Source organism: Triticum dicoccoides, chromosome 2A (genome assembly GCF_002162155.2).
Source record: "Triticum dicoccoides isolate Atlit2015 ecotype Zavitan chromosome 2A, WEW_v2.0, whole genome shotgun sequence".
Classification (NCBI taxonomy): Eukaryota; Viridiplantae; Streptophyta; class Magnoliopsida; order Poales; family Poaceae; genus Triticum; species Triticum dicoccoides.
The window spans coordinates 760959820-760979093 of record NC_041382.1 but is presented as its reverse complement, the minus strand read 5'-3'; the positions used below and the strand labels follow the sequence as shown (position 1 = coordinate 760979093).

At 50.4% G+C, this 19274-nt stretch overlaps 1 protein-coding gene across 1 annotated transcript; it reads left to right on the top strand.

Moving 5' to 3' along the window:
* The first annotated feature begins 15542 nt into the window (after positions 1 to 15542).
* Positions 15543 to 18810, top strand: LOC119357047 (probable alpha-glucosidase Os06g0675700). The gene is made up of 4 exons (XM_037624031.1): positions 15543 to 15750; positions 16078 to 16362; positions 16493 to 16878; positions 16961 to 18810. The coding sequence occupies exons 1-4, from the start codon at positions 15554 to 15556 to the stop codon at positions 18682 to 18684; spliced, it is 2592 nt and encodes an 863-aa protein (XP_037479928.1). The 5' UTR covers positions 15543 to 15553; the 3' UTR covers positions 18685 to 18810.
* Positions 18811 to 19274: the final 464 nt, after the last annotated feature.

Here is a 19274-nt window from a genome sequence, read left to right as displayed (position 1 = left end):
TGACTCGTGGGATATGACCTAGTTTGTACTCCTTCCGAAGGTGTAGAAAAATAATGTATAGGAGCTTGGAATGCCTCTGATGAGATGTAATCCTCTTTCACCGTAATAGTACTTCGTTTGGTCTTGTACTAAACCCTGTATGGTGTGTATGACGATGGAATAAAGAAGCAGTTTCTGTATCTACCATGTCATACGGATGATCATCTTGCATTCCGAGTTATTCCTTACATTTTGCATCCTATGTCGGAATTTTATCATCCTGACTAAATCATTGTCTTGTTTTCCTAGGATGGTCAACACGCGCGCTAACCCTGCTTCTCAAGAGCAGGCCGAAGGCAGTGAAGCCAGGGATGCAAATCTGCCTCATCCTCCTTCACTAGCCGAGGTTATGATGGAAGCCGAGAGAAACAAGCGGGAGACCAACCGTTTGTTGGAGCGTATTGAACAGAACACAACACACCATCAGAGGACTAACGTGGTGTCACTTAGTGATTTTATCAAATTGCATCCACCCACGTTCCACCACTCCGTCGAGCCTCTCGACGCTGATGACTGGCTTCGCAGTATCTCTCACAAACTGCGTTCCGCGCTGGTAGCGGAGGCTGACAAGGTCACCTTTGCTGCATATCATCTCGAAGGCCCCGCCAGTCTATGGTGGGAGAATTATGGAGCTATGCGCCCGGCGGGCCATGTCACTACTTGGGCTGAGTTCAGTGAGGCTTTCCGTGAACATCACATTCCGGAGGGTCTCATGGACCGTAAACGTGAAGAATTTTGCAGTTTCACCCAAGGCCGACTTTCTGTGGATGCTTACAGCAGGGAGTTTGGTAATCTCGCACGATATGCAACTGAGGAAGTGTCTACTGATGCCAAGAAGCAAGCAAGGTTCCGTAAGGGCCTTAGTCCTGAGCTTCGCCGCGACCTCCGTCTGCATGAGTGCACATCCTTCCAGAAACTTGTCAACAAAGCCATCAGTGCTGAAACTGGTCAGACTGACTATGACGCAACACGCAAGCATGGCCGTGACATGGGTTCCTCATCCGGTGCTGGTCCTCAGAAGCGCCGCGTGTGCGTACCCAACACCGCCCTGCCACCCAGGTTCACACCGAGGCCATCCTTCCAGGCGCCTCGCCCCGTTCAACAGTCTGCACCGGCCAAGCCCTATGGGGGTCCAACCAACAATGTTCCTCCACGTACCAGCTCCGTGACTTGTTTCAAGTGTGGGGAATCTGGTCACTATATGCGTGAGTGCCCCCAGATCAACCCCAACCAGTCTGCTAAAGCTGTTGGCCGTGGCAAGCCGACAGGAAAAATATTCCACGCCAAGCCGGTCACCGCTTCACGTGGCCATGTCAACTGTATCTCTGCCGAAGAAGCTCAAGAGGATCCCAACGTCGTTCTCGGTACGCTTCTTGTTAATTGCCACCCGGCATCTGTTCTTTTCGATACAGGAGCCTCTCATTCTTTTATATCTGAAAATTATGCTCGTTTGCATAACGTCGCATTCGGTGATATGCCAACCTCTATGGTAATTCAAACTCCGGGATCCAAATGGCAAACTTCTAGAGTAAGCCATGGAAATGAAATCCAAGTCGACAGACTTGTTTTCCTCGCGTCTTTGATAGCCCTTAAATCTTCAGATATTAATATCATTTTGGGTATGGACTGAATGTCAGCTCATCAAGCCAAAATTGATTGCTTCTCTAGGACTGTTCAACTCACTCACCCTTCGGGCAAGATAGTCAATGTCCTAACCCGAATAGCCAAGCGACAATTATATTCTCTTAACGCCAGCCCTTTGCCAGACCTTGAGGACGTTCCGGTAGTCTGTGACTTCCCGGATGTCTTCCCAGAGGAATTGCCAGGTGTTCCACCTGACAGGGATGTTGAGTTCGTAATACACCTCATTCCAGGAACCATTCCGATTGCTAGAAGACCTTATAAGATGGCACCCCTAGAACTAGCCGAGCTTAAGAAACAACTCGATGAGTCCTTGAAAAAGGGTTTCATCCGACCTAGCTCATCTCCGTGGGCTTGCCCCGTCCTATTCGTCAAGAAGAAGGATGGTACGGACCGGATGGTTGTAGATTACCGACCTGTCAATTTGGTCACAATCAAGAACAAATATCCACTTCCCAGGATCAACGACCTGTACGATCAGCTCGCTGGATCCTCAGTCTTCTCCAAGATGGATTTGAGATTGGGCTACCATCAAATCAAAATCAGAAACGGGGACATTCCTAAAACGGCCTTTGTTACTCGTTATGGCCAATACGAGTACACCGTCATGTCCTTCGGTTTAACCAACGCTCCAGCCACCTTTTCTCGGTTAATGAACTCAATCTTCATGGAGTATTTGGATAGATTCGTCGTGGTTTACCTCGATGATATACTCATCTACTCCAAGAACGAGGAAGAACATGCCGAACATCTAAGGCTAGTGTTGCAGAAACTTCGAGAGCATCGCCTTTATGCCAAATTTTCTAAATGTGAATTCTGGTTGTCAGAAGTGACCTATCTGGGTCATGTAATATCTGGTAAAGGTATTGCTGTTAACCCTGAGCGAGTTCAAGCCGTCCTTAATTGGACTCCACCTGAATCGGTCAAGCAAGTTCGGAGCTTTCTGGGCTTAGCGAGCTATTGTCGTCGCTTTGTCGAGAATTTCTCCAAGGTTGCCAAACCTCTAACCGAACTCCTCAAGAAGGATAAGAAGTTCGAGTGGACTCCACAATGTGAGCACAGCTTTCAGGAACTGAAAAGAGGCCTGACTTCTGCTCCCGTACTGGTACCGCCAGACTTCTCTAAGGACTTTGTTATCTACTGCGACGCCTCGCGACAAGGACTAGGTTGCATTCTCATGCAAGATCGACACGTAATTGCCTACGCTTCACGGCAATTGCACCCACACGAGGAGAATTATCCTACTCATGATCTAGAGCTTGCAGCTGTAGTCTATGCACTTAAGACCTGGCGACATTACCTCCTCGGTAATCGTTGCGAAATATTCACTGATCACCAAAGTCTGAAGTACATTTTCACCCAACCGGATCTGAATCTCAGGCAAAGACGTTGGGTTGAGTTGATCACAGACTTTGACCTAGGGATAACCTACACCCCAGGGAAAGCCAACGTCATGGCTGATGCGCTAAGTCGTAAATCTTATTGTAACAATCTGATGCTACAACAAAGTCAACCGCTTCTCCATGAGGAATTTCGGAAGCTTAACCTTCACATTGTTCCTCAAGGTTTTCTTTCCACCTTGGTGACAAAACCTACCCTTACGGATCAGATTATCAAAGCACAGAAGGTAGATCCGGGAATCTCCCGCATCAAGAGAAACATTCAGAAAGGAATTGCGAATTGCTTCTCCATTAATGATCAAGGGGTCGTATACTTCGGGAATCGACTAGTGGTTCCCAAAGTGCGAAACCTGAGGCGTTTGATCCTTAAGGAAGCTCATGAATCTCCTCTCACCATTCATCCCGGTAGCACTAAGATGTATCAGGACCTACGCCAGAGGTTCTGGTGGACTAGGATGAAGAGAGAAATTGCTCAGTATATTGCAAATTGCGACGTCTGTCGTCGTGTAAAAGCAGAGCACCAACGGCCTGCTGGCACCCTTCAACCCTTAGCTATTCCTGAATGGAAATGGGATAAAATTGGTATGGATTTCATTACCGGTTTTCCCAGGACCAAGAGAGGGAATAATGCTATCTTTGTCGTTGTCGATCGTCTTTCCAAAGTAGCCCATTTCTTACCTGTTCGTGAGAGTATAACCGCTAGTCAGCTGGCAGACTTATACATCTCCCGAATAGTGTCTCTCCATGGTGTTCCTTTGGAAATTAACTCGGATCGAGGAAGCCTTTTCACCTCTCAATTTTGGGAAAGTTTCCAAAATGCTATGGGAACCCGTCTCTCCTTTAGCACCGCTTTCCACCCTCAGTCGAGTGGTCAAGTGGAACGCGTCAACCAGATTCTAGAAGACATGCTTCGAGCCTCTGTTATCTCATTCGGAATGGACTGGGAGAAGTGCCTTCCATTTGCCGAATTCGCTTACAACAACAGCTATCAATCTAGCTTGGGTAAAGCCCCTTTTGAAGTTCTCTATGGACGACGGTGTCGAACACCCCTTAACTTGTCAGAGACCGGGGAAAGACAATTCTTTGGCCCGGATATGATTCAGGAAGCAGAAGAACAAGTTCGCATCGTTCGTGAAAAGTTGAAAACAGCCCAATCTCGTCAAAAGAGTCAATATGACCGAAAACATAAGGCTATGACTTTCGAGGTTGACGAGAAGGCCTATCTTCGGGTCACCCCTCTGAAGGGAACCCATCGTTTCGGTATCAAAGGCAAATTGGCTCCTCGTTACATTGGACCTTTTCGCATTCTCGCCAAACGAGGAGAAGTTGCCTACCAGCTGGAACTACCTCCGCATCTCTCCAGAGTCCACGATGTCTTCCACGTTTCTCAACTCAGGCGTTGCTTCTCGGATCCTATCCGTGGAGTGGACTACGAAACGCTTGATCTCCAAGATAATCTTACATACCGAGAGTACCCCATTCGTATCCTCGATCGGGCCGAGCGTATCACTCGACGTCATAATATCAAGTTTCTCAAGGTTCAATGGTCGCACCATTCTGAGGATGAAGCAACTTGGGAAAGGGAGGATCGTCTTCGACTCGAGTATCCCGCCTTCTTCCCGGAGGAACCCAAATCTCGGGACGAGATTCTTTTGAGTGGGGGTGAGTTGTCACATCCTAGTTAGCCATGCATTAGAGTGTTGCATCATGTTTACTTTTTCATCAGAAACTTGAAATGGGGATGACAGAACCCCCAGTCCCCTCTGAAACCAACTAGGGTTACTAAAATAATTTTCAATGAACCTGAAATGCCCTTCTAAAATGCCCATCATTTTTGTCTTGGTTCAGAACCTCTGCCAAAAGTGGTGCACATTTTCCTAGGCCATCCTAGGGTTTTTGAATTAAATCATAAATATTTGAATTTGGGCATTTAAAATTATATAAAATATTTAAATGCTCAAATATCTCCAAACTAAAATGTTTCATGTTGGAATTAATCCAACTATGGGCTAGGAATAGTTTGGTGATTTTTGAAGTTGCCTAGGTATTTTATTAAATTCAACAAAGTTGCAGATATATTAAATAAAAACAGAAACAGAAAAAAAGGGGAAAACTTACCTGGCGCCACCGCAGGCCCACCAGCCAGCCCACCTGGCCGGCCCAGCCCGGCCACCGCTCCAGCGAGCTGCTTGGCTCGCCAGGCAGGCAGCCAAGGTGCTCGGCGGCGGCACCGCAGCTCGCCACGCAGCTGCTCGCCGCCTCGCCGCCTCCCTCGCCCGGCTAACGCCGTGGATCAGCCTCCCTCTCTCCCCCGAACCCCCCAGACACCCCCTCTCCTCTCCAGCTCCTCCCCCTCGCACGCCCCAGCCATGGCCGACGCCATCGCCGCCACCCCCTCGCCGTAGCCACGCCCTCCGTCCACCCCACGCCGTGCCACCGTGTCCAGGAGCTCCGCCGCTGTCCACTTCATCGAGCAGCCGAGCCCCGAGCGCTCGCAACGCCCGAGTCCACCGCACCGACCTCGCCCGAGCTCACCGTCGCCGGAGATCCCCTTCAACGCCGTCGTCGCTCCGGTCCATCTCCGGCCGCTCCAAGGACTCCGTCGCACTCACTGTGAGCTTAGCCATCTTCCCCTCCCTTCCGTTCTTGCTCCCGAGCCGTGTAGCAACCTCCCGGAGCTCAACCGCACCCACCGCCGTGGAGCTCGTCGCCGACGTGCTCCCGGTCATCCTCCGGCCACAAACTGGTGTCCGTCATGCTCACCGTGTCACGTAGCATCTAGCTAGCCACTCCCCGAGCCTCACCGACCCCTCTAGCGTCAAGTTCGTCTTCGGCCGAACCCCGGTGGCCGCCCAAGTCGTCGCCGGCGCCAACTCCGGCCACCCCGACCTCAACGGACTCCGCCAAGAGCTGCGGTTTGTCCTCAGCTCCCCTCCGGTGGTCTCCGCGGCCCATTTGGTGGCCGAAATGGCCAAAACCACTTCCGCCGCCGCGTCGGGCTCGCCGGCGGCTAAACGCCGGTGCAGCCGACCCGGGTTTGACCACGGGTGGGCCCTGGTTGACTCCCCTGAGTCAATGACAGGTGGGGCCCAGCCCTGTTAATTAAACAGGATTAGTTTTAATTAAGTTTTAATTAAAATAATCACCCTGACATGCGGGACCCACTGTCAGGTTTGACCCAGACCTGTTCCGCTGACCTGCTGACGTCACACTGACGTCAGGCTGACGCAGTAATTGATTTTCTGGATTTAATTTAAATCAGGAAATTCCAGAATATAATTTAAACTTCAAAAATTCATAACTTTTATTCTGTAACTCCAAATTGGACAAATTATATATGAAAAATGATCAGAAAAATCCAATCTATCCATCTGTACTATTTTCATGCATGATCAAACAAGTTAAATTGATGTTTTAAGCAGAACAAGGAAAAGCACTTTAAAAGGCCATATTTGAATTTGAAATTTGAATCCTTGATTCAAATTTGTTCAAACCCTTCTGGTTTTAGTTGCATTAGCCCAATACACTCATTTTGCCATGTCTCATGCATGCATCATATTGTTGCATACTGTTTGGTAATGTTTGTGTATCGGTGCTCTCTGCGGCAGGTTCTGCCCCCGAGGAGTACCGTGATAACCCCGACGAAGAGCAATACCAGTGCACCGACCTGTCAGGCAAGCAACCAACCATTTGATCATATCGATACAATCCCATGTTCTCGCTCCTGCTCTCTTTTACTGCATTAAGACAACGCGTTTCAAACTGCTGTGTGCTACGGTAGTTGAACCCATTTCCTCTGCATGACCTGTCATTGCCACAGTAACTAGATGAAACCCACTAGCATGTGTAGGAGTTGTCTGAGCCCTATGTATGTGTTGTTCCTACCTTGCTATGCCTGCTATGCTTAGAGTCGTGTCAGGTCTGGTTCATCTGGGTGATGGGCTAGAGTGAAATGCTTATGTCGGTAATGAGAGCGGTGTGGTGAACACAATTGGTAAAGGTATCGATGAGAGGCCATGTAGGAGTACATGGTGGGTTGTTTCATTGAAGCCGACCTTAAGCACTGAGATCTGTATGTGTGATTTAAGAATCAGCTACTACCATGCATTGGGCCCGAAACCAATGGACCCTCTCGGCTTCTTATTCACCCTAGTTCTCCGTCCAGGAGTTGCAAGTAGTTTCTGGTGTTTGTAGCCTACTGGAGGCCGTGGACAGCGCTGACCGTAGGGGTGGGCTGTGATGCGGTAGGTACGTGGCACGGTGTACCGAATACCCGTTAGGTATCTCGGGAACCCTGTTCACATCGTTCGGGCCCGTATGGGAAACCTCGGCCGGACTCCCTGCGGATGGAACCTGGATAGGCGATAAACCTGGACTGGAGGCTTAGATGATTAGGTAGGTCGTGGCCGACACCCACGTTGGGCTTCCGCTTGAAGGTTGCCGAGTACATGTCGTGTAAACGACGGTAAGTGGTGAGAGCGTGTATGAAGAAGTACACCCCTGCAGGGTTAACATGATCTATTCGAATAGCCGCGTCCGCGGTAAAGGACTACTTGGTTGCCTATACAGTTCATAGACAAGTAAATGGAAACTATTAAAAGTCTCAAGATAAGTGTGAGTGCCGAGGATGGCTCTTCCGTAGGAAGACGGAGGTGGATCCTCGGTAGTGTATTGAAGTGGTGAGTAGTGGACTCGTGTGCGCAAAACCATTTCAAGTTGGAGTATCGTAGGATAGTCTAGCCAAGAGTCAAAGCTGGCTTGCTGCAATAACTCCACCAACCCTTCTTGATAATATGCATGTATGTAGGATCTGATGTAAGTCTTGCTGAGTACCTTTGTACTCATGTTGCTATAATTTACATTTTTACAGAAGACGCTGCAACCCCTTCTGATGGGTTCTATGTAGACGTTGACATCAACGAGTAGGCTAAAGACCCAGGTGGTGACCCTGAGCTTGTGAAGGACCACGTAGTATAGCTAGGCTTTCCAAGCCTCTTTTATTTTACTAGTTGTCTGTACTCAGACAAGTTACTTCCGCTGCCGGTTTGTATGACTGTATGACTTGTATGTTGGGTCGTGAGACCCGTACCTTTGTGTATGTTATGTATGGCTCCCTAAGCCTTAAATAAAGTACTTGTGTCGTAGAGTCATGTTGTGATGCTTCGTTGTATTTCCACATATCGAGCATATTGTGTGCATGACTGAAATGCTTGGTATGTGTGGGATCTGACCATCTAGTTGTTTATCTTTAGTAGCCTCTCTTACCGGGAAATGTCTCCTAGTGTTACCACTGAGCCATGGTAGCTTGCTACTGCTCTGGAACACTTAGGCTGGCCGGCATGTGTCCTTCCTCGTTCCTGTGTCTGTCCCTTCGGGGAAATGTCATGCTTTGAGTACCGGAGTCCTGTTAGCCCGCTACAGCCCTGTTTACCGGAGTCCTGCTAGCCAGTGCTACAGCCCGGACCCACTTGCTGATGACCGACACGTTCGAAGCTGGGTCATGGATGCCTGTCCCTGTAAGTCTGTGCCACTTTGGGTTTACGACTAGTCATGTCAGCCCGGGCTCTTTATCATATGGATGCTAGCGACGCTATCATATACGTGAGCCAAAAGGCGCAAACGGTCCCGGGCAAAGGTAAGGCGACACCCGTGAGGATACCGTGCGTGAGGCCGCAAAGTGATATGAGGTGTTACCGGCTAGATCGATGTGACATCGAGTCGGGGTCCTGACAATTCGGACATCGGAAAGGTTCTGAGTGGTTGGGTTATTTTTCGGAGTACCGGGGAATTACAGGATTACAGGGGAAAAGTATTGGGCCTTATTGGGCCATACGGGAAAGAGAGAGGGGCTGCCTAGGGCAGGCCGCGCCCCCCCCAAGGCCTAGTCCGAATTGGACTAGGGGGAGGGGCTGCGCCCCCTCCTTCCTTCCCTACTCCTTTCCTCTTCCTTGTCTCCTACTCCTACTACATGGAAGGAATCCTAGTTGGACTAGGAAAGGGGGAATCCTACTCCCGGTGGGAGTAGGACTCCCTAGGGCGCGCCATAGAGAGGGCCGGCCCTCCCCTCCTCCACTCCTTTATATACGGGGGCAGGGGCACCCCATAGACACACAAGTTGATCTTCGTGATCGTTCCTTAGCCGTGTGCGGTGCCCCCCTCCACGATATTACACGTCGTTCATATTGTAGCGGTGCTTAGGCGAAGCCCTGCGACAGTAGAACATCAAGATCGTCACCACGCCGTCGTGCTGATGGAACTCCTCCCCGAAGCTTTGCTGGATCGGAGCCCGGGGAGCGTCATCGAGCTGAACGTGTGCAGAACTCGGAGGTGCCGTCCATTCGGTGCTTGGATCGGTCGGATCGAGAAGACGTACGACTACTTCCTCTACGTTGTGTCAACGCTTCCGCTTCGGTCTACGAGGGTACGTAGACAACACTCTCCCCTCTCGTTGCTATGCATCACCATGATCTTGCGTGTGCGTAGGAAATTTTTTGAAATTACTACCTTCCCCAACATCAACCCCCCAGGGGTACAATGGTAGTGTTACAAGGCCATGGGGCCAGGTTGTCATCGTCCGGGAAGCCGGTGTTGGGACCCGCCGGGTGTCAGGGCTCGCCTTGTTCTCCGGGCACGGGACCTGCCGGGTGTAGGGGCACTCTTTGCCGTCTTGTCAATCGTCAGGGAGTGGCCGGGTTGAGTCCGCTACAGTGGTGCTCCGTCAGTTCACCGCTTGCTGGCGTCAGCAGTGATGAAGGGTGCACTGTAGCCACGCCAACCCTGGTCAGCGGGTAGGTGAGGCACTATTGCCATGCCCGGGCTGAGGAGAGGCATGGGAGGGGCACTGTTGCCTCGCTCATCTCTGAATGAAGACTCGTCCCATCGTACGGCTGGGATGGGACGGGAGCTGACCCGCGGCTGGGTTAGGGAACACGCCAAGGGGGAGCTGGCTTGTTGGAGAAGTCATCGTGCATCGGGTTCGGCTGCCTTGCGCCGGCCGTTGGGGCCGGGTTGGTAAATTCGGCCGGGTCGAGGTGCTTTGGCCGGGTTGAGCGACCCGGCCAAGCGTGAGCCGGCTTGAGGGGCGTTGCTGGCCCCGTTGTTTTTGAAAAGGATCCGCGTTCCGTTGCCTGCCTGGGGTTCATCCCCACGACAGTAGTCCCCGAAGCTGTGAAGGTATGCCGTCTTTGAGTGGGAGGGCCTTCACAGGTTCCCCCCCTGAAGAGGCGAATTTGGTGACCGCCGGGTCCGACAACACCCACTGTGTGCCGGCTTCTGGAAGCCGGATCATGGCATCCCGGCAGGGGCGGGAAACCGAAGAGTCTGCCAAATGTTGAGGCAATCTCTTGGGCTTCGCGTGGGCGCCACGTGGCGCCTGGGAGCCGGAGGGGCCTGACGGGCCACACGCGGCAGGACGGGGCGACGCGCTGGGGCCCGTCGCCGCACGCCCTCGGCCCACGCGCGTGGATTTATTGCGGTGTCCGCGGGTCGGTTGCCCTTCTCGACGCAGTTATTGCGCGCGTACGGGCACAGTTATTGCGGGGAAGTGGGAGGGGCGAGCACAAATGATCCCACTTCCCCACGTCCAAACCGTGCGTTATAAATTGGGGGGAGGGGTGGCGGAAATCATTCTTGCTCGCACTCCCCTGCCTCTTTATCCTTCCTCTACTTCTTGCGACCGCAGCGCGCTGCGACGCCTATCGCTCCGAGCAGAGCTTCATCCCCGTTCTTTCTCCTTTCCTTTCTTCGTCTTCTTCGATGGCGCTGCCGTCGGGCTCGTGGCTGGGCTCGACCATCACCCTAGACGACGTCTCCTATCTCTGCACCACCCGACGCTTGCCGGGGGAGACGGAGGTCGTCGTGCGCCTGCCGCAGGGCGAGCAGGAGCCGCAGCCCGAGGGCACGGAGCGCGTGGTCTTCTTTCTGCACTTCAAGCGCGGGTTCAGTCTTCCTGCGAGCGCCTCCCTCTGTCTTGGTCTCCTTCAACTAGGGACTGATCAGATTCCAGTTGATTTCATTCGTGGTAGATGCTTATCATGTTGGAAATATGCCCTAGAGGCAATAATAAAAGCATTATTATATTTCCTTGTTCATGATAATTGTCTTTTATTCATGCTATAAATTGTGTTATCCGGAAATCGTAATACATGTGTGAATTCATAGACACCAACATGTCCCTAGTAAGCCTCTAGTTGACTAGCTCGTTGATCAACAGATAGTCATGGTTTCCTGACTATGGACATTGGATGTCATTGATAACGAGATCACATCATTAGGAGAATGATGTGATGGACAAGACCCAATCCTAAACATAGCACAAGATCGTATAGTTCGTTTGCTAGAGTTTTTCCAATGTCAAGTATCTTTTCCTTAGACCATGAGATCGTGTAACTCCTGGATACCGTAGGAGTGCTTTGGGTGTACCAAACGTCACAACGTAACTGGGTGACTATAAAGGTATACTACGGGTATCTCCGAAAGTGTCTGTTGGGTTGACACGGATCAAGACTGGGATTTGTCACTCCGTATGACGGAGAGGTATCTCTGGGCCCACTCGGTAATGCATCATCATAATGAGCTCAAAGTGACCAAGTGTCTGGTCACGGGATCATGCATTACGGTACGAGTAAAGTGACTTGCCGGTAACGAGATTGAATGAGGTATTGGGATACCGACGATTGAATCTCGGGCAAGTAACATACCGATTGACAAAGGGAATTGTATACGGGATTGCTTGAATCCTCGACATCGTGGTTCATCCGATGAGATCATCGAGGAGCATGTGGGAGCCAACATGGGTATCCAGATCCCGCTGTTGGTTATTGACCGGAGAACCGTCTCGGTCATGTCTACATGTCTCCCGAACCCGTAGGGTCTACACACTTAAGGTTCGGTGACGCTAGGGTTGTAGAGATATGAATATGCAGTAACCCGAAAGTTGTTTGGAGTCCCGGATGAGATCTCGGACGTCACGAGGAGTTCCGGAATGGTCCGGAGGTGAAGAATTATATATAGGAAGTGCAGTTTCGGCCATCAGGAGAGTTTCGGGGGTCACTGGTATTGTATCGGGACCACCGGATAGGTCCCGGGGGTCCACCGGGTGGGGCCACCCATCCCAGAGGGCCCCATGGGCTGAAGTGGGGAGGGGAACCAGCCCATAATGGGCTGGTGCGCCCCCCTTGGCCCACCCCCTGCGCCTAGGGTTGGAAACCCTAGGGTGGGGGGGCGCCCCACTTGCCTTGGGGGCCACTCCACCCTTGGCCGCCGCCACCCCTAGGAGATCCCATCTCCTAGGGCCGGCGCCCCCCCTTGGGGAGCCTATATAAAGGGGGGGAGGGAGGGGCAGCCGCACCCTTGACTCTTGGCGCCTCCCTCTCCCCTGCTACACCTATCCCTCTTGCAGTAGAACGGCGAAGCCCTGCTGCGGTGACTCCTGCATCCACCACCAAGCCGTCATGCTGCTGGATCTTCATCAACCTTTCCTTCCCCTTTGCTAGATCAAGAAGGAGGAGACGTCACGCTGACCGTACGTGTGTTGAACGCGGAGGTGCCGTCCGTTCGGCGCTACGATCCTCGGTGATTTGGATCACGTCGAGTACGACTCCCTCATCCTCGTTCTCTTGAACGCTTCTGCTCGCAATCTACAAAGGTATGTAGATGCAATCCGATCACTCGTTGCTAGATGAACTCATAGATGGATCTTGGTGAAACTGTAGGAAAATTTTTGTTTTCTGCAACGTTCTCCAACATATCGGTGATCTTCAAACCTTTGGCATAGTTCCATTGAAAACCACAATTACTCTTGGTTGCTGAAGATCTTGCTCGGTGAAGATAACAACTCTTCAACACTCGAGCCGACACCTATCCATCTAGAGAGTGCGCAGCTCTCAAGAGTAATAGGTACAAGAGCTCTGTCTCAGAACTACTGTGATGCTCAACCACTATCTGAGTTTTGGTTCTTGGTTTCGTCTTGGTGGATTTTAAACTGAAATCTCTTGGAGAGGGGATGCTCAATCAATCTTCTCAGAAATCTTAAGCGGAATAGGCAACGGACAACGTTGGAGCGGGGTCTCTATTTATAGCCACAACCATCCCTGATGAGAAATGACCGAAATGGACATGTGCTTCAACTAGTGGCCGAACGACACGAGTCCAACGGTCGGAAATTGAGCACATTGGTAACATTCCTTGCGGATTAAGAAATTCTAACTCCTCAGTCCAAAAGATATCCCCTGCAACACCGAAGAACTACGGCTTCAGCTGACAGGTAATCATTCAAAGCATAAAGAGATTTCTCTCATACTTGCATAGGTTTGTGCTAAGCATCACAGCGGATCTAAGCTTCGAGAACATATACCACTCTTAGTAGTACGGAGATCCTAAGACTCAAGAAAGAGAAGAAGAAGATTGAATTGAGTTCTACGTCTTCGCTTCGCCTTTGATATTCTCAATCAATTTTCTTCGGATGACCTCTGATCTGATTGCTTCACCAAAGCAATATATTTATTGGGGTCAACTTCTTCACAGCAGTATTCGCGTCAGAACGGCCTTGGGAGATATGACCGAATCTTCTCTGCATCTCAAATATCCTTCAGTGAAGTTCCTCGAACTTGACACCTAAGATGGCGTTCTTCTACGGTTCTGCTTCGAATATTCCTCTCTGTGTGCACTAGCAAACAAATTAGTCCATACATGTTTCTGTCACCAACCTCGAAGACAGAGGAGGGCAAGAATTGCACCAACATGAACACTATTCTTGACCCTCTGTTGCGTCATGGAGTATTGGTGTTCATGGACGACATTCTAGTTTATAGTTCGACATTGTAAGAATAAGTCAAGCAACTGTGTGTTGTGTTTCAGCTACTTCAGCAAAATTATTTTGTTATCAAATGATCGAAGTGTGAATTTTCTAGTCATAAAATAGAGTACCTCGGGCATGGCATCAGTGAAGCGGGAGCGGCTACAGATCCTGCAAAGATCATGATAGTTCAGTCCTGGCCTACACCATCCAGTGCGAGAGCCTTGCAGGGGATCCCTTGGCCTGACAGGCTACTACCATAAGTTCATCCAACATTATGGGATGATCTGTAAACCATTTAGCGAGATCTTGTGTAAAGGGGTGATCTTTTAGTGGACTCCAATTGCGGATCGTGCCTTCCAACTACTAAAATCGGCCTTGACTCAAGCTCCTATGCTAGCCCTCCCCAATTTTAGAGAGACGTATATGTTGGAGATAGATGCGTGTAACAAGGGTATCGAGGCTATGTTGTTGCGGCAAGGGCACCCAGTGTCATATCTCAGCAAAATCCTCTGCCCCGAAAATCAAACTCTCAGCACATATGAGAAAGAGTGTCTTACTATTCTCATGGCAGTGGAAATGGCGTGCATACCTTGCTACCTCTTGAGCTTGCGTTGGTTTTTCCCTTAAAGAGGAAAGGGTGATGCAGCAAAGTAGAGTAAGTATTTCCCTTAGTTTGAGAACCGAGGTATCAATCCAGTAGGAGACAACGCACAAATCGCCAAATACCTGCACAAACAATCAAACAATTTGCACCCAACGCAATAAAGGGGTTGTCAATCCCTTCACAGTTATTTGCAGAAGTGAGATCTGATAGAGATTGATAAACTGTAAAGTAAATATTTTTGGTTTGTAGATTGGAAAGTAAATGATTGCAAAATAGTAGATCGAAAACTTATAGATGGAAAATAGACCCGAGGCCATAGGTTTCACTAGAGGCTTCTCTCATGGCATGTCACGTGTACCCTGGCGGTCAAAACCCACTTGACAAGACATGCTCATTTTTATAAAAAGGTTCAATGTGGTACAACTTACCCTAAATGGGGTGATACCGATAAATACATCTCACATAGGGTAATTCCTATTAAAAATATCGGAATAGGGCCACAAAGTTGACTTTACTCTTTATAAAAAAATGACTCAATATCAACATGAGTAGGCAAATATATATTCTGCGCATATATTTCATGATGGGTATTATGTGAGAAAATTTCTTTTTTCAGATCTTGGTGTATTATTTCGATTAAGCGGGTCAAACTGGTAGAAATTTGGCATAGACCAAGTTTAACTTAGTACAGAGTTAAAATGGCAGTTAATTCAAAACAGATCTAGTGCATGTATTTGCAGTTCACATTTTGTTGCATTAATTATTTTCCTTCTTTAGGAAGTTAAAATTAATTGCTTCTTCATCCCGATGTACGCTGCATGTATTTGCAGTTCACATTTGTTTGCAATAATTATTTTCCTTCTTTAGCAAGTAAAAATTAGTCATTTGTATGAAGCGATAAGCCCTAGCTTTGAAAGCATTGAAGTACTGGCTCGTATAGCCTATCTATCTAGAGGTAATCCTAGGCACGTATTAAAAACTTTCCAAACATTTCAGATGATTGCTGGCCTATATAACCCCGAGTGTGCAGCAGATACTAGACATCACTTGTGTTGCACGCACCATCCACTCATGGCGATTGGCTTGCCATCCACTGATCATTTCGTGCTCCTCACCATCCTCATCTGCCTCCTCCTCCATCATTGCAGTGCAGTCTATGATGTCGAGTCAACCGCTGAGTCGGGGAAGCTGATATCGGCCCAGCTAAAGCTCGTCGGTGGGTCGACAGAATTTGGGCCTGATGTGAAGAGTCTCACCCTAACCGCAAGGCAAGTGTGTTTGATATTTCATTTCAATCAACTACTCCCTCCTTCCATCTATATAGGGCCTAATGCGTTTTTTAAGATCGTCTTTGACTATTGACAAGATTAATAGTACATGACATGCACAATGTGAAAATTATATCATTGAAGGCTCCTTTCACATACGAATTTAACGGTGTGCTTTGTGTAAGTTGCATGTCATATATTATCGCTCTAATATTTGGTCAAAATTGGCCTCGAAAAATGCATTAGGCCCTATATAGATGGAAGGAGGGAGTAGCTAGATAAGTTGGTTCTTGCTCACAGATTCTTAATTTTGTGTCATGACGGCAGTCTTGAGACGGATAGCCGGCTACGCGTGCGCATCACCGATGCTGACCATCGGCGATGGGAGGTCCCCCAAGACGTCATCCCACGCCCGGCACCAGGGCCAGAACCAAAGGACGTTTTGCTCGACTCACCAGGCAATCCATCCATGCCGAGCAACAGCACCATGTCCAGCGCGTCTTCCGACCTGACCTTCACCATCCACCCCAGCCCGTTCCGCTTCACGGTCTCCCGTCGCTCCACCGGGGACACCCTCTTTGACACTTCCGCCAACCTTGTCTTCAAGGACCGGTATGTTACAAGTGTTCCATTGCAATGTTATCTAGTGTAGCTTAGTTGATCCGCAAGAGTTAGATCGATGTAGAACAATACCATGGTCTGTAAGTAGCAAGTGAACGATGGGCATGAAATTGGAATGCAGGTACTTGGAGGTGACATCGGCGCTGCCGGCTGACCGAGCATCCCTGTATGGGCTCGGCGAGCAGAAAAAACAGACGTTCCGGCTACAACACAATGACACTTTCACGCTGTGGAACGGGGACGTGACGTGGTCCGACCAACCGGACCTCAACCTCTATGGCTCGCACCCGTTTTACATGGACGTGCGCTCCGGCGGTGCCGCGCATGGCGTGCTCCTCCTGAACAGCAATGGGATGGACATACTGTACGGCGGATCCTACGTCACCTACAAGGTGATCGGTGGCGTGCTAGACTTCTACTTCTTCGTCGGTCCCTCCCCGCTCGACGTCGTGGACCAGTACACACAGCTCATCGGCCGCCCTGCCCCCATGCCCTACTGGTCATTCGGTACGAGTACCTTCTTGGTAGGCATATATCCATATATATGCTGGCTCTGCTCTGCTACGCTCACTCGATCTTGCACTTGTAGGGTTCCACCAGTCTAGGTATGGCTACAAGAACGTGGCTGATCTGGATGGCGTGGTCGCCGGCTACGCCAAGGCCAGGATCCCACTGGAGGCGATCTGGTCGGACATCGACTACATGGACGGTTACCAGGACTTCACGCTGGATCCGGTGAACTACCCGTCCAAGCAGCTCCGGCCATTCGTGGACCGGCTCCACAACAATGGCCAGAAATACGTGGTCACCGTACACCCGGCTATCAAACGGCAAGCAGCACCTCACGAGGACTTGTTCCTCAAGCGAAACGGCGCCAACCTGGTAGGCGAGGCGTGGCCAGGCGAGGTCTACTTCCTGGACTTCATGAGCCCACGTAGCACCCAGTACTGGGCACGAAAGATCTCTGAGTTTCGGCGGACCATCCCTGTGGATGGGCTCTGGTGCGACATTAACGAGCCCTCCAACTTCAAGCAGTGGCAGCCTCTCAATCAGTTGGACGACCCGCCCTACCGCATCAACAACTCCGGCTTCCACCTTCCCATCAACTACAGGACTGTGCCGGTCTCAACGGTGCACTACAACGGCGTGTCCGAGTACGACGCGCACAATCTCTTCGGCCTCCTCCAGGCGCAGGCCACGCACGCCGGGCTGCTCAGGGACACCACACGCCGCCCCTTCGTGCTCAGCCGCTCTACCTTTGTCGGCTCCGGCCGTTACGCCGCGCACTGGGCCGGCAACAATGTCGCGCGGTGGGACGAGCTTGCGCAATCCATCAACACCATCCTCAACTTTGGCCTCTTCGGCATCCCAATGATGGGCGCCGACATCTGTGGCTTCAACGGCAACACCACCCAGGAGCTCTGCAGCCGCTGGATTCAGCTTGGCGCATTCTACCCGTTCGCCAGGGCCCATGCAGAGAAGACAACCCTCCGGCGAGAGCTCTATGTGTGGGAGCCGACGGCACGGTCGGCGAGGAAAGCATTGGGGATGCGCTATCGGCTACTGCCCTACATGTACACGCTAATGTACGAGGCGCACATGACGGGGGCGCCCATCGCGCGGCCACTCTTCTTCTCCTACCCGCAGGATGCCGACACCTATGGCGTGGACAGGCAGTTCATGCTAGGCCGCGGCGTGCTTGTCTCTCCGGTGCTACAGCCCGGCGCCACCACCGTGGACGCCTATTTCCCGGCCGGCCGGTGGTTCAGTCTTTACGACTACTCCCTCGCCTACACCATGAAGGTCGGCAAGCGCGTGACCCTCCCGGCGCCAGCGGACTTGGCAAACGCGCACCTGGCCGGCGGCAACATCCTACTACTGCAGCATGCCGACCTCACCACGTCCGCTGCACGCCAAAGCGAGTTCCACCTCCTTGTGGCGCTCGCGGAGAATGGGACGGCCAGTGGGGAGCTGTTCTTGGATGACGGCGACTCGCCGGAGATGGGCGCTGTGGGAGGCAGTTGGACCCTGGTGAGATTCAGCTGCGACAGGGAGGAAAGCAAAGGCATGGTCACCACCAAGGTGAGTTCACATGTGGTTCAGAACTCATACGCGCCGAGTCGGGCGCAGGTCATCGGCAAGGTGGTCTTCATGGGGCTGCCGTCCGCACCAAAGAGCTTCGCTATCTATGTAAACAGCGTGCAGCTCAAGGCAGCCCGCACCAAGTCCCGGACGAGTGGAGTCTTCAGCGTCAGTGGCCTGTCGCTGGCAATCGGACAGAAGTTTGAGATAAAGCTTGTCATGTCCCATTAGTATCGACACCAATTGTGTAGTACAAATTTTTATCGGAATAAATAAAAGTTGAATATTGATCTAGAGTGATCTATTGTTTAATGTTTAATCATTTGATCTAGGGTTTTAAAAATGTCTTAACAGGTTGATTTTATTTTCTCAAAATCTAAGGTACTGCTTATTTAATTGTCGATGTGGCTGGTATTCAGAAGGTACATCGGCAATGTTGCAACTCAAAGGGGTAGGAAAACTGTTCTTTAGCAAATGACAATTGAGGTTTATCATCGTCGTTGGCGAGGCAACCAGTTGAAGATTGATAATATCGTGTGACTGTTCTAACGTGCATCCGACCCCCTAGCAGCTTCTACTCTCATTTCATAAAAGCAAACATAGGTATTTAAGTGGCCCCTAAGACTAAGACGCTCACTTACAAGATGTATGTTGATCTGAAATTGTTATTTGACCTTTTTCCTTTTGGCCCAATAGACCAAATTAGGCTAGAGTCTATTTTGTTTTACGTTTGACAAAACAAGACAAGGCCTTGATTTCTTTTGCTTCCTCAAATATCAACGTCTTCGTAGGTTTCACACAGCATATGTAACTAGCAACAT

What these genes read in the sequence shown, in the direction of transcription:
- LOC119357047 (XM_037624031.1), top strand. Translation starts at nt 15,554, where the DNA reads ATGGCGATTGGCTTGCCATCCACTGATCATTTCGTGCTCCTCACCATC. An exon ending in AACCTTGTCTTCAAGGACCG is followed by an intron (nt 16,363 to 16,492) that starts GTATGTTACAAG and finishes ATTGGAATGCAG; the next exon opens with GTACTTGGAGGTGACATCGG. An exon ending in CATGCCCTACTGGTCATTCG is followed by an intron (nt 16,879 to 16,960) that starts GTACGAGTACCT and finishes TTGCACTTGTAG; the next exon opens with GGTTCCACCAGTCTAGGTAT.